We start from the raw sequence: 15660 nt of genomic DNA on the forward strand, positions 1-15660 counted from the left end.
CCCCCCCCCCCCCCCCCATTGTTATATTGAAGATGATGAAAGTACTTTTGTCCACTGGGCATTTTGATAATGCTAATGAGTTGAACAGATATCCTTTCATACACGATCACACAAACACAAGCACGCACGTACATATTTTCTACAGTACAATCTTTGGAAATCTTTTGGAAACCAGGCAACATATTTTTTTACAAGATGCCAGAAATAACAGAAAAACAGCCACACCTTTTATACAGTCTGTTTAGTCCTTGAATATAATAGATAGATATACTGTATATATATATATATATATATATATATATATATATATATATATATATATATATACACACACACAAACATATACGCAAAATGATATTGTTAGGTATTTGGAAATTAACAAATAATGTTAATAATGTTAACATTATTCAGGTTTCATTCGACTTTATGAAGCAAAATTTGTTAATTCTATAGGGTGATGCAAAACTTTTAGCCACAGCTTATTGAGTTAAGAGGAAATACAACAGCAGCTTGTATTGTTATAAATTACACTTGAATACTACAATAACCCCCTATAAGTATATATTTTCATCCAAACATTGCCTCTCTTATTGCTTGCCTGTATGGCAGACCCCTTACACCAAGCCTTCTGTATTTTTGCTTGCCTAGTTTGTTTGCAAATATAGCAACATGAGTCTCCGGTGCTTCTCTCCAAACTTGTGCCTCCCTCCTAAGTATAATCTAGTCATGTCCTTATTCAGCTCCGCTGCTTAGACATCATCTCCTCTCCCAGCTAGCCCACGTTGTAGGGGCTATTACCAATCAGATTGGACAGGAGATCAAATTTCACTATAACAGGAGGACTTAATCACCTTGGGAAGTTTACAGATCCCACAGCCAGTCTCGGCCAGCAGGGAGCTCACTTCGTTCAGCTTGTCTCAGGTAAGATAGAGCCTTAGCAGTCCAAAGAGTCTACAGGACTGGCATAGTGTCCCAGGGAACAGCTTTCAAGGATTGCCAAAGAGACTGGAATATGCAGTGACCAAGTAGGCTACAGTACCAAGGCTAACCTGAGATAGGGTCCCATGGTATCTGCCAGACTGCATGTGACTCTGAATTAAGGGGACCCAAAGAAAATAAATAACTATATTAATATGTTTGAAAATGTTGATTACAGTATAGAACTAATAGCATTTAATATTTAAAAATGTAATAATGCAATAATTATTTTGCAGAAATATCAATGCAGGCCACTGTTTTTTTTGTTTGTTTGTTTGTTTGTTTTTTATGCTTTAAATAGTAATGGAACTGTTTATTTTATTTTCCAATGATACAATAGGGTGACTTTGTTTCTGTAATGCTTTACCACTCTGTGCTATTGTAAAGTGTTGTGTGCTTGCTGTGTAAGTTGAAATGAAACCTTGAACATTGTATTTAGAATATATCTAAAGCTACACTGTAAAATATCCTTAATGCATTGCTTGCAGACAATTCTAATAAGAACCCTGAATCCCAGGGCCATTTGTCCCCATAAAAAAAGTTTTGCCTGTTGTGCAAATTACCATGCGTTTTCCCATGCTTAAATTGTGCATCTTTAGCACTGTATACTGCAGTAAACATTCGGTCTATCTGTAAATAGTGTATATTAGAATCTGTGAATCTGTGCCAGTTTGCCCGAACAGTAGGCAATGCCAAGCTGTAGAGTTTATGACTAGCTAATTTCGGAAAGTTTGTGAAATCTATCTATCTATCTATCTATCTATCTATCTATCTATCTATCTATCTATCTATCTATCTATCTATCTACCTACCTATCCTCATGAAAGCATACCGTGATTAGTATTAGTACCTTGTGAGCAGAGCGAGGTGGTCCACAGTCGTGTTAATAAACCACGATTTGCATTATTGGACGGTGGATAGCGGATGGATGAGTTCGTGACAAACTTTGGGGTGTGCTGATGATCCAAGATAAAATGTCTATTTTTTTTTTTTTTTTTACGGGCCTGTGTTTTAAGCCTGGGATTTGCGATCTGATTCCTTGAACCCGTGGCTATTATTTTTGATATGTAGGCTATGTTTACAATCACAGTGGAAGCTGATAATAAAATGAAAATGATGGCGCTAGCCGAAAAGCTGGTTTCGACGGGATATGTTCCTGGGGTTTAACAGCTGTCTAATACTTTTCTAGCCTTTATTTATGACATACCTTTGAGGTTGTATTACAGGTGAATAATACATCATGTTTGAATGGCTTTCGTATGGAATTAATGTTGTTGATAATCTGCAGTTTACAATTAAATCAAAAGACTCGACTAGGCCTAATAGAAACTGAAGCACAAGAAACGGCGACTCTTTTGATTGATTTGTAAGATGCAGGTAATCAACAACATTAATTATATATATATATATATATATATATATATATATATATATATATATATATATATATATATATATATATATATATATATATATAATTTGTGATTTTTATTTTCATGAAAAAAAACTTTATTTAGCCCATTATCACCAAATATTGACAGATTTGTTATAAGACAGATAAAGTTGTATTGCAAATAAAACAGGAATAATTCAATCGGCTGGTTGCAAACACTCTGCAACCTTTTACGCCTCCTCTCACTGTGAATGTCCAGATATGGCGAGGGAATGAAACTCATGAACACTATTCTAACAAGAACCCGAGCTGAGAATATGAGCCTTGGCTAATTCTGAAAGACATTCCCAGCTGCCCGTGTGCATTCCGATACCCATGATATTACTAGGCTCTCCTATATTGCCATTATATATTTTTTCATGAACTTCTAAACCAAAGATCCCCGTTTACTCTAAAAAGTGTAAAACACTAGTATTACACTTGTATTTCTTTTTTTTTCTTTTTTTTTTAAACATTATTATTCCAACTATTCATATTATATTTTTAAAAGCTACTTGTCTGTCATGCGTATGGTACGACAAGTTCATATAGGGAGCGAAGACCTTGACATAGCGTTCTTCATGTTACGGCTGTTTGAAATAGACATGAACACTTGGCTTCCAAAAGCACCGTTCTGACGTGCACCGAACTATTTCACATAATTCTGAGCTCTGCGCTTCTCAGGTATCGTCTGGACCAAAGCTGGGAGTCTTGCATTTCGTGTGACCTTCTGTGTCTAATAATAAAAGTGATGCAGTAGAATTGTAATTTGCAATGCAAGCTCTATTCTGTAGTTTGTGGAATGGCAGAGTATCAAATCAAAGCTCATTCTAGAATTACATTAGTGAAAGTTTCAAATTCCAAAGGCTAGTACTATTGTAGTCCACTCCTAAAACATTATTGTGAATCTATTGAAAGTGAGGTGATGTGTCCTAGTGCTTGAAGCTGTGCACAACAGGTGCATCAAAATGTATTCTTGGAAAAAAAATATCTAATCCCTCTGCTTGAATGTGAATTGTTGTATACGGAGTTCTTTGCGTCGCATGTAACTCGCAGCCTATCAAGTCAAGGGGAGGAGACTCGTTTTTCTCAAGGGCTTTTCAACACCGCTTAATTTATATTTAGATCAGTGTACAGTCCAGCGCTCTGCCTTTCATTGTGCGTTTCTCCTCTCCATTGTCCCGTAGGTGCGTAAAGGTCCACTGTCAACATGTCTGACACAGAGGAAGTGTAAGTATTACAATATATTCATTTAAAACAATTCCCTAAAACCATCACATGCATGCAGAATACTAGACATTACCCTTATGAATTATCCTATAAGATCCCAATACTGTCCTGTAAGATACTTTAAACAGTATAGAACTGTAGTCTTATCCCTACAGTAAGTATACCAAGACATCCAGTAATCATATCAAATTACATATAAACGATATAAAATGTGTTAGTCAATAGAAGCATTATTGTTTGTGTGATAACTTAAATATAGTTCAACTGTTGTAGTGTGCTCTAAAATCCAACATAATATAAGAGTATAGACTCCTATTGTTTAAGGCAATGGAAAGTTTGGACATAGATCTGCAAAAATTATTCATTTTCTTGGTAGATATTTTACAAGTATGTTTCGAATGTTATAGAGCATGGAGTGAACATAATTGCATTCCAAGTAAAGCATGCATTTACTTATATCTTGCCTATCATGACCTTAAATCGTTTTTTTTGTTCTATTTTTTTTTTAAAGTGAGCAAACTGAGGGTAAGTACCAGCAGTTCAATATATATATATATATATATATATATATATATATATATATATATATATATATATATATATATATATATATATATATAATTTTGCTAAACAAAATTAAATTCATGACATTTTCAGATGAGTTTCTTATAAGTACAGTTAATTCAAGGTTTCCTTTGAAGTACATTGTTCTGTTACATATTGTACTACTTATTGTACTGTGATTTGCAACACCCAGTTGTCTGAAGGTGTTGCAGCACCATTTAGTGGTTTACCTGTGTATTACTTATTTTACTGTTAAATGTTTAACTACAGTTGTATTTTAAATTCAACTTATTAAATAATGTGTTAATAATTTGATTTATTTGTTCATCTGAATAGAAAAGTTTATGATGATGGACGATAATATACTCAGGTTTGACTTTAGCCCTGAGTGGGATTTGTATTCTGTACTGTATAGATTGTTTCTCCTTTGTGAAATAACATACACTGTATTACTATTACCCTACATGACCTTTCTGTTTCAGTGGAGCAAACCATAACTGGTAGAAAAAAAATGCTCTCAGCGTCTCATTATATAGTTGCAGGTGCTGATTATAATTTAATTTAAAAAAATGAACAAAGGACACAATTTCTTTAAAATTATTAAAGTTGTCAAGTGAAAATATTAAATACATGTAACTAAACAAATACTAAAAGAGTCCAATTGTATTAATACAACAAATGCAAGCATTTTTTTTCCATTTCATGAATGCCACAACTATGACATCGTTTTTTTCTTTTACTGATGCAAATAAAAAATCTCAAGTCCTGCAACTATGTACAAGACAGCTCTCCATTCGGCTGGTACACTCAGTGCTTGCTGCAAGCTAGCAATCAGTCTTAGAATTGACACTAAAACCGTGAGGCAATGCCTTTTTAAATAGAGCCTGACGGCTTTACTGTTAAGGCCTTGCTATCTTCAGACAGTTACAAAGATGAATTCCAGTCGACCCGATTCATGCAATGCTTATGTGCTGCCATGCTTCTGTCACATTTGTGTTGTATTAAACCGTGTAAAAGACAGAAAACGCTCGTTTTTAATTTTGCTATTTTACTGCTTTTTTTCGGGAAATGAAGAATATGAAGAGGAAGGTAAAAAAAAACACGCTCATGATTTCCCTCTTTCTATCCTCTCATTCTGATACTAATTATTTATTGACATGTTTACTCTTCACCCTAAAAAGGACCTCTTGCTCATAACAGCATCTTGACGTATTACTCTTTTTGACTGCATGCCCCCAAACCATCTTCTCATCCCATCACTATCCATGGTTCATAGGTTTTTGTAAGTAAAATGAAAAAACAGTTTGCAAGGTATCAATTAGCATTTTTGCAATATGTACAGTATATCAAATACATGGAAAAGCTAAACTTAAGCACAGGTATCACCTATTCATCTCTTGTCTCTGTCTCTGTTCATCTCTCAGTTTTTATACAGAGATAAAAACCCATAAACTGAAGAAGCATGACATTACGTTTTTTTTTTTTAATTTCAAGATAACTTATCCTTGCATAGAGTCTATTTATCAAATCACAAACACATGCATGCTAATGTAGTTTTATCTCTAGTAAATCACAAAACATCCAGTTCATCAGTGTTTGCATTTATTCACACTAATTTAGTAGTTTCAAGTATCACTGATCAGTTTAGTCATCCTGACGACTGAACAAAAAAAAAAAAACATTATCATTTCCCATTCCTTTTTGTGACTCGGTTTGCAGAATTTTTTCGTATTCATTTTTTTTTTCGTTTTCGTACCCCCTTGCATTAAAACCCTTTACTTTCTGTTTCTTGCTGTCTCTCGCTGTGTGCTGCATGTCATATAGCCGTCGAAGAAGTGCCTGTTGAGGAGGCACATGCAGAGGAAGGTATGTCATCCGAGTATTCATTCATCCCTTTGCCTAAACTTAACGTCAAACCAAATAAGAGATTTTATCTCAAGCTTTGTAATGTGCATTTATTGTAAAAGCCAATACTTGTTTTAGTTTAGTTGACAGTACCTCCTCTTCATAACAGAAATGTAGGGTAATGCAACGAAGAGCTCTGCTTTAATATCTTTGTATTTCATTGTAAACAGCATTTACGTGCTAAAGCCAGGTGATTGCTGCTTCAAATGCTTTAGTACAAGTCACTGCTGTGTTTTTCACAACCCACAATGGTAATAATGAAAAAGTAGCACTGTATACTAAGTGTCAGGGATTCAAATGCAATCGCTTATCCTTTAGAAGTCACACCAACTTCACGTGAAGTAAAATGTTTTAGAGTTCAATACAAATGTATGATTCATATGATTTGCACACTTCAAATGCTCACACTTACTATACACTTTTACCAATACAGTAATCACCAATGTGTCAATCATCCATCATTCCAACAGATCCTTAATCACAGTTCCACAAACATTTTTAACTGCATCTTAAAAAATGTGGAACACCCACAAACCTGGAGGATTAATCCAAGTTGACATTTTTATTACATTTATGACTGGATTTGTATTTTCTACTGACATGTGACATTTCACTTCGGGAGTTATTACGTTTGTGGATTGTGCAATATTTGAAACCAATATGCCTTTTTCACTAAGCCTGCTTTTTAATACTTAACCCCCCCCCCCAACTCCCCCTCCCAGTGCCAGACTGATATATAATTGTAGCAGTCTTTCTCTCACCGGCTGAGAGCACCAACATTGTAACTTTCAAACAGTTTTAATATCAAAACAGAAAGCAACCATCAGGTGTTTCTATATTTTTGGGTGTTCTGCAGTTACAATGTTCTCGCTCTCAGCCAGTGATTTCTACTTAAGAAATGAAGCCTAGTAAATAGTATTTTAAATAAATAACGCATTCTCCCATATGCAAAAAGTATACCAAAAATTATGCAATACAACACAAGAGATATAATTTTATAGTACTTTTTCATGGTAATGATTCAGTGTGTAACCTGAGTGTATCATTTTTTAACAGATTGCGCGTCAACATTTGATTTTGAAGTTTAAAAGATAAATCCAGGTTTCTACTGAATCTGCCTTGCTTGTCAATTTGCCTTATGCCCATGAACTGTGTAGCTTATGTGCAGGTACATATAGTACAGCCGCTTTCCTTCAGGAAATAATTGCTCTTTTGCATTTGCTTTCATTGTTTGCTGCATGCACAAGCCAGAATTCTATGAAGAGGAAGGTACCAGTATGTAGAAATGTTTCTGTATGTTTTTATTATGAACAATGATCTGATATTAGTTAATGCCGTACTCATAAACACATTACATTACATAACTTGCTGTGCATAATCATGATTTCTTAAGAATAATTAAGCAGTTTATCATCAATGTGAACAGCAGGGCATTCAAATTGAACATTCAAAGGGTGAAAGAATATTACTGTAAATGCTTTCATGGCTTATGTTTGATCACATTGCTCATCTTTGCTTTGCTTTTCTTTTGCTTCGCATGTCATACTCCAAAGCCGCTGAAGAAGAAGAATATGATGGTAGTTTGTATTCCCTGCAAGATAAAATTGTCCTTCCTTTTTTTCGTGGGGGATTGGGGTGGGTGGTGGGAGTGGGTCAAGCCAAAATTTTTCTGAAGAGTTGATTTCTTAATCCCACCCCAGCTTCATGATGCCGTATTGCTTCAGTGTTCTATGATCTAGCTAGGCTGCGATGCAGATATAAATGGCAAGGTGTATATTGTATCTGTGACATCAGCCCCATGTTACTGAGTGGGATAGTCAATATAATGAATAGTATCCTCACATCATCATTATTTTAGAAACTACACCACATAGAAAGAAAACATATCTTACATTGAAATTTTGGCAGGTCTCAGTGTCTGTCTAATTGTTTAAAGAAACAACATCCTATTTTAATATCCATCATTCTTACAAGGCCTTACTTGTATGCTGGGAACTGTTGGATTGATTTAAACAATGGCATATCTAAAAAGTGCCACTATTTAGATCATTGAAAGATGTCCCTTTGTCTACCAATCTTATAAAACAACAGCATTTCCAGTACATGTGAGTTCTATTTTGATAATTTAAATGATGGCGGTATTTGGACTACCATTTGGACCTCAATTGTTTAAATGAATAATATTGCCCTTTGAACTGCTGTGTATTATGTATGCTGATGTTTACCGTTATCAGTATTAGTGTATCTTGATGCACTGGTAGGTATTTGGATGTACAATTAAGCTACATAATAAAGGATAATGTTTCTTTAAAATGTATATTATATAAAAATAAAATATATAATATTTGCTTTACAGTAGTTTTTAAACACGTCTAAAACATGACTAACACATTTATTAATATACACTGTGATATTTTAAACCTTTTTTGCACACGTGTGATTTTTATAAATGTATATTCCAGTTTATTTACTATAACTTGTTTTTCAGTGTTTCAGAATACTTTTACACTAACAATAGTAAAATAAATAACATCTTCTTTTTGACAGTAGAAGATATAGATACATATCTTATAAATGGATCTACTAAACACTTCAGTTTGTGTTTACTTTAATTTACTCTCAAACTAAAACATGTGAAAATGTAATGAACTGAGGTTTTTGAAGTCTCTGTACATTTTTGTTTGCAGTCTGACAGATTGGTAGGCTTGTATTAACTTTGTTAAATGTCATTGTCCCTTTTTTATTTTATTTGTATATTATAGAGGAGAAGCCAAAGCCCAAGTAAGTAAAAACAATAAACATGAAACTCTACTACTAAAATAGTAAATATATGTATTTCTAACAGCATTACTATGTATAGTTATTGCAATAAGTATTGTAATAGTCTAGTTATGCAAACGTTGATGAAACCTGATCTGAAAAATGACATATGAAATAATGTATTATATAGTGCTACTGCTTGGGCCCCCTTTGAAATTATAATGGACAATCTATGATACATTTTTTAAAAACTTTTAAGCATTATTTTATATTGCAATGAACTTTCTGAAACCAAAAACTTTCATAAACTGTATATTGCATGCCATTGTTTAAGTTCTATTTTAAAATGATTTGCCTCAAATTCAATGCAAGATCTGTAAGCTTCTGCTAGCAACATACAAAATGACAATACACATTGAGGATAGCCACATCATTAAACTGTTTTATAATCATAAACAGATTGGCTGCCCCTAAGATCCCAGATGGTGAAAAAGTCGACTTTGATGTAAGTTCTGTACAATTATTTGACTGATGTTTTTTTTGAAGTGATAATCTGGTCTTTGTAGATGATTATGTAAAATAATACTATTAAAGCATTATAGAGCAAGTTCTAAAATTATTTGATTTTTCAAATGTATGAAAAACAAATTGAGTGCAATTTAGTTTGGTTGTTTTATTATTTGTTGGGCTTTTGATAAACTTTTAATCAAAATCTTTTTTATCACATTTACTGCGGGTTGATATTTTTACTGTAGGGTCAAAAAATGTGCTAGAAATGAAAATCAGGCATCAATATATTAGCTATGTAATATATATAAAGAGGGTTTCTACACCTCTCCTTCTGCCCCGTACAGGACATCCATAAGAAACGTCAGAACAAGGACCTGAACGAGCTGCAGGCCCTGATTGATGCTCACTTTGAGCACAGGAAGAAAGAGGAAGAGGAGCTCATCGCTCTCAAGGATAGAATTGTAAGTGTCTGGTAACTGTGGCCACATCACTTTCCAATGCTGTTGCTAGTCAACATGTTCCTATTGTACGTGGAACAAGATTGCACTGTGTTCTTGTGTATCATATCCGTTTATAAATGTTTTTTCTTTTTTTTTTTTTAAAAAGAAAAAACATTATTAGGCCACTGTTACAGTAATATATTCTCCCAATTTGAGAACATCTAGCATACAGTAGGTTAATGACTGCATCACTTGAAATGTGATGACAGTCCTTGAGCTTTGTATAAAGGGCAACATGAATAACCAATTGCCTGTTTAACACAGCCGACTGCTGACTGTCAAGGTCAGGTTTTACTGATTATTTTTCCTATGACATGTCGGAATCAATCACTTCAGTTTGATTTAATGCGCGTTGACGTAGAAGCATGCATGCATTGCATGTGTGCCTTTTTCATGTATACACAGCTTTTTCAGATTGTCCAGCTCTTAACTGATGTGGGTTTCCTCTCCACAGGAAAAGCGTAGAGCAGAAAGAGCCGAGCAGCAGAGAATCCGATCTGAGAAGGATAAGGAGCGCCAGGCGAGACAGGCTGTGAGTGGGATATCCTCTGCCTGCTGTTTTTTCAAGCAACAATATCACACCTCACTTAGTTTCAACCCAAACAGAGATTGGATTATGAGATGTTGTAGAATAGTCATCCTTTGGCTGGTTTAAATATGGAACCTATCTAACATGCTCCACACTTCCATAGTAACTGGAGAAGATACCTTTTCTTCAGGTAAATCAAAAAGTAATAGATTTCTTTGATTCCTTCTAGTGTTCAAAAGCTCACCCTGCCATTCAATCCGGGCCCTCACTCAGAAATTACATAGTGGCACTGCAATCGTTAGCAGATTTCTTCAACACTAATCTGTGTTGTTTCCTTGTCTTTGTGTAACAAGCCATCTGTAATGTGCCCTGCAGGAGGAGAAGGCAAGGAGAGAGGAGGACAGCATGAAGAGGATGGCTGAGGATGACATGAAGAAGAAGAAGGCTCTGAGCAATATGGGCTCTCAGTACAGCAGCTACCTGGCCAAGGTAAACTATGGAAAGGCTGTAATGTCATGCTGTAATGTGCACAAAATCAATTGTCAGGCTATTTGATAGTGTGCAATGTTTTCTGTTACATACAGTATGTGATAGATTATTAAATACTACTGATTGAAATGGATGAGTTGTATAACTATAGTTACTACTTAAAGAGCAACTTGGTTTGGTTTCTTTTTGTTTTTTGCTATTATCACTTGTTGTAGTAAAGTGTACATTTAAAGTGTGCCATACTCTGCATCTTGCTTTTAATACCAGTCATTCTTTATACATTTCTAAAACAGATAGTCCTTTTAAAGTGTTCCTCAACCTTTCTTGCTCTCTCATGCAATAGACAGTCTTTTGGGGCTGTATATTTTGATTTGTGAACACTTTTTTATTCTGGTAAATTCAGGCTGACCAGAAGAGAGGTGGCAAGAAGCAGACTGAGAGGGAGAAGAAGAAGAAGATCCTGGCAGACAGACGCAAGCCTCTTAACATTGACCATCTCAACGAAGATAAGCTGAAGTAAAATAATATATATTTAATAATTAAACATGTAGAAACTGTATAGTATGATATGTACATTACATAGAAAATTACACAGCTGGAAAAGAGAAAAATGGCTTGGCCAAAAATCCTTTAATCATTGCAGAATTTTAATTAGAGCAACAAGCAAATATATTACAGCAGTGTGTGATATAGGGTTTAGTAGCAGCTATGTGCAGTCAGAAAAGATTTATGACATTCCAACCATTCCAATACAGTTTCTAGCAAGAAGATGGGTACACATAGTAACATATTGTTTTAAATGTTCACCCCAGGGAGAAGGCTAAGGAACTGTGGGAGTGGATGCACAGTTTGGAGTCCGAGAAGTTCGACTATGGAGAGCAGCTGAAGAAGCAGAAGTATGAGGTGGGTATTTTGTGCCGAAAGAACTGTGACCATCCTGATTTCAATTGTTGGTTTCACTTTTGTTTTATTAAGATTTGTAAAAAAAAAAAAAAAAAAAAAACCTGGCGTTTTTTGCAGTTAGCCTTCTGGTCCAGCCCAAACTGGACACATTCTTCTTCATAATTAAAACATGTTCATGTTGTGTTGTTTTCAGGTGATCTCACTCAGAAACCGAATTGATGAGCTGCAGAAGCAGTAAGTAGAGTCTTAGGTAGTAACATGGGGCTGATGCATGTCTGGGGAGTCTTAACATAATCCTCTAAAGAACGCTTTAGGTTTATAGGTTATTTCTTGTAATGGTTAGAAATGTGAGGTAACACAGTAGAAGCACTGTAAATATAAATGTGCCCACTCAAAAACATAAATCATACATCCATACATATACACTTTGATTGCAAGAACATCTGGACTATATTTCTTGTCTTTTTTTCTTTTTTTTTGGTGGCACTTACAGACATTTTAAAATTGATTTACATTTTCATTTACATGTTGGAGGGTTGTGCATATCAAATGCATGCACAAAACATGCTCTTACCTTATCCAACTGGAGCATATTTAGAAAGCATCAGCACACTGATAAATGCATAAGACTGCAACACAGTCCTCTGCACGCTAATGCTCCACGGATATGGCCCCATATATTATTGGAAAACATTGCTTACAGTGGGCCACTTACATTATTAAAAGCAGAAATAAAATCTCACATGGTTCTCATTTGCTTTCGTATTACAGCAGCAAGAAGGGCGCAGCTGCCCGCCGCAGAAAGTAAGCGACCTGACTCCGAGCCTTCAGCCCAAGCTTGCACCCAACCCACTGCTCGGAGCTTGGACTGTGGCCTTACAGGACCCATGCTGGCCAAAGCTATCCAGACAACAGCTAGATCCAGGACATGGAAACGACTCACACGACTGTCTTATTCACCGTTTCCTGTTGTATCGAGCGCAACAAAGCCACATGTATTGCCATAGTGTAGTTCCCATGTTCCCTGCCATCCTGGATTGTTGTGTGGTTCTCATTTTTTGTAAATAAAGTGTGACTATTCTACTTCTGTCTGTAGACCTACGATTGTTCGCACCGCAATAAAAATCCTTCTCAACGCTCTTTTATTTTGTTTAAAGAACTGATAAGTTCATCGACAAGGTTTTAAAAATGTTTTATGTGAACCAGCAATGTTATCACTTCATTTCTTGTGTTCAGGATCCATCTCTTGGTTCCGTTATTTATTGTTGGTTAATTCAATGCAGTTTTTTTTTTATTATAACATAATGACAAATGCCTTGTTTCTTGCTACCCAATCAGTTGCTGAGTTGTAGGTCATATTTACTCCTTTTGGACATACAGTAAACAGACCGTGTAACACAGCGCAAGTAATTGGGTACCAGGGCACGTTTTCAATGGAAACTTATCTGCAATACAAGATGGTTCCACAAGGTGTCCCTGTACTCCAAGTTTAAATCACATAGAACAAACGTTCTACATATCCCACCATTGAGTGTTTATAGTCATGCATGAGCATACACAGAATTAATGGTTTTAATTAGTCATTGATTATCCTTAGGATATTACATAATAAGAATCTTATGAGCCTAGACTCCAAACTCATATCAAAATAAATACCGCATGTCAAAAGCAGACCAGTGCAAGACAGCCTGGAACAAAGCGAGGGGTGAGATGGACTCCATTAAGCTAAAGATATGTGCATCTTTCATCGTTAATAATTCACTCAGTTGCGAATCAAAATCTAATGCAAAGTGGTAACGTTTGAATTTTATTAAACAATCCACAATCGACATTAATTAACAACCGGTCGCAACCTGCAGCAGAAAGACACATTTTGAATTGGATTTTTTTTTAATTGGATTTTGAATTGGATCGTGAGGATTTCTAGCAATACAGTAGATTAAAAACAAACCGGCCTGCGGGTGGACGGCCAGATGAAATCAGTAAGAAAGTCCGCTGTTTGACGCTCGTTGCTAACTTGATGGCCGAGAGACACCGTTTTTGTAACAGGTGCGTGCTCTCCCTAAACATTTCGGTCTTTCAAAAAGATCCTGCATTATTTAAGCCTGATATATAGCCGGCCTGCCTGCATGACATGTTGTTATATTGACATTATATTGGTTTCTGCAAGTGACATGTTTGTTAATAAGGTGTCAGCATTTCAAGTGATCTAATTGTGCTGCTCAAAGTAAGTGTCAATGGTGTAAGATTGCCCCTTTCTCAAAAGGCATCGTGATTTACGTGTTATTAAGTAGGTTACATAGACTACACCGAGTTTTCTCGTTTACATACAGTATTCAGTATGTTTTTGCAAAGGGCGTCTGCTAAGAAATAAATAATAATAATAATAATAATAATAATAATAATAATAATAATAATAATAATAATAATAAAGTCCAGGCTGTGAGACATACGGCAGATACATTTTAATACGTACACGTAATGGTTGTGTGCTGTTTCTATATATATATATATATATATATATATATATATATATATATATATATATATATATATATATATATATATATATATAGTTAACGTTTCAAACGAGTAATAATAATAATAATAATAATAATAATAATAATAATAATAATAATAATAATAATAACACGATTCAACACTATACTTTACGTCAAGATAATGCACTAAAGCTATTTTGATTGAAGCCACTGTGCTTGAAAGGTTAATAGCGATCTGTATAAGGTAAATAAAGGAGCCTGTTGTGTAATTAGGCTACTATTTTTATATTATAGCCGCTGGGATGAGGATATTTCACAACACCGGATTCAGTGTCCAGCTTGGGTCGCTTTATGTTCAGTAAGCTTTTCCGGTTCCATAGCGGATTTATTCTCGTTTTAAAGCAGTCTGTAACGTTGCAGGATGTTTTTCCCAAATAAAACGGATCTTTTATCAAGATGTGACATAGCCTAAAATTTTATCAATGTGGTTGTGCTGGAAGGTTCGAATTGTTGTTGTACCACGAGATGGCACTGCTGTTCAGAATAGTATGCTGATCAAACTAAACAGCCAATGCTGCTCCGAGACGCGGCGGTATTTGTCTCCTAGCAACGTGGAAGCCATCTACCTGTCAGTATTGGCAAAACAAATCTGATGTTGAATTCATAAAACCGACTCGAAGAGGCCAAAAAAAAATATATATAGGCCTACGTTTTACCTATAAGGGACCCATTCTTTGTAATCGTGTATCGCTCGTTTTAAACACCTCAAAATTAGGTACCTCTATTCCATTGTATTATACTAGGCTACAATTTTACCATTTAGTTTTGCACTATGATGCCATTATGATAACTTGATTATTTTGTGCACTAACATGCACTACCAAGCACAAAGTTAATACATAATAGTTTAATACTTTCCTTTTATTTTGGCAGCGCAACGATTCACATAGAAAAGTGTAAAAAAGTAAAGTCAAACTATGGTGAATGCATAGTGTAACAATGGGAAAACCAGGCAAATGTATTGTAGTAAACTTTCCGATACTACTACTACTACTACTACTACTACTACTACTACTACTACTACTACTATATATTGTGAGAAGTGTTGAATTTAAATCAAGGGAAGTAATGTTAAAACTTTACAATGCATTAGTAAGACCTCACCTAGAATATTGTGTTCAGTTCTGGTCACCTCGTTACAAAAAGGATATTGCTGCTCTAGAAAGAGTGCAAAGAAGAGCAACCAGAAGTATCCCGGGTTTAAAAGGCATGTCGTATGCAGACGGTCTAAAATAATTGAATCTATTCAGTCTTGAACAAAGAAGACTACGCGGTGATCTGATTCAAGCATTCAAAATC

At 35.1% G+C, this 15660-nt stretch overlaps 1 protein-coding gene across 8 annotated transcripts; it reads left to right on the top strand.

Moving 5' to 3' along the window:
* Positions 1-795: 795 nt before the first annotated feature.
* On the top strand, positions 796-12935 carry LOC117435045 (troponin T, fast skeletal muscle isoforms-like). Of its 8 annotated transcripts, XM_059003110.1 has the most exons (15): positions 796-921; positions 3598-3640; positions 4152-4165; positions 5279-5293; positions 6029-6070; positions 7663-7686; positions 8872-8890; positions 9329-9374; positions 9724-9840; positions 10334-10411; positions 10784-10897; positions 11301-11413; positions 11710-11800; positions 11994-12034; positions 12572-12935. In XM_059003110.1, the coding sequence occupies exons 2-15, from the start codon at positions 3621-3623 to the stop codon at positions 12606-12608; spliced, it is 771 nt and encodes a 256-aa protein (XP_058859093.1). In that variant the 5' UTR covers positions 796-921; positions 3598-3620; the 3' UTR covers positions 12609-12935. The 8 variants fall into 8 exon arrangements, with proteins under 8 accessions (XP_058859093.1, XP_033913816.1, XP_058859095.1 ...); XM_034057925.3 differs by lacking the exon at positions 7663-7686; XM_059003112.1 differs by lacking the exon at positions 6029-6070.
* The last annotated feature ends 2725 nt before the right edge of the window (positions 12936-15660 follow it).

This window comes from Acipenser ruthenus, chromosome 28 (genome assembly GCF_902713425.1).
Source record: "Acipenser ruthenus chromosome 28, fAciRut3.2 maternal haplotype, whole genome shotgun sequence".
NCBI lineage: Eukaryota > Metazoa > Chordata > Actinopteri > Acipenseriformes > Acipenseridae > Acipenser > Acipenser ruthenus.

Bases quoted from the DNA above. Each gene is read 5' to 3' on its own strand.
- LOC117435045 (XM_059003110.1), top strand. From the start codon at position 3,621: ATGTCTGACACAGAGGAAGT. The intron at 11,414-11,709 runs GTAAAATAATAT...TGTTCACCCCAG, and splicing joins CTCAACGAAGATAAGCTGAA to GGAGAAGGCTAAGGAACTGT. The intron at 11,801-11,993 runs GTGGGTATTTTG...TGTTGTTTTCAG, and splicing joins TGAAGAAGCAGAAGTATGAG to GTGATCTCACTCAGAAACCG.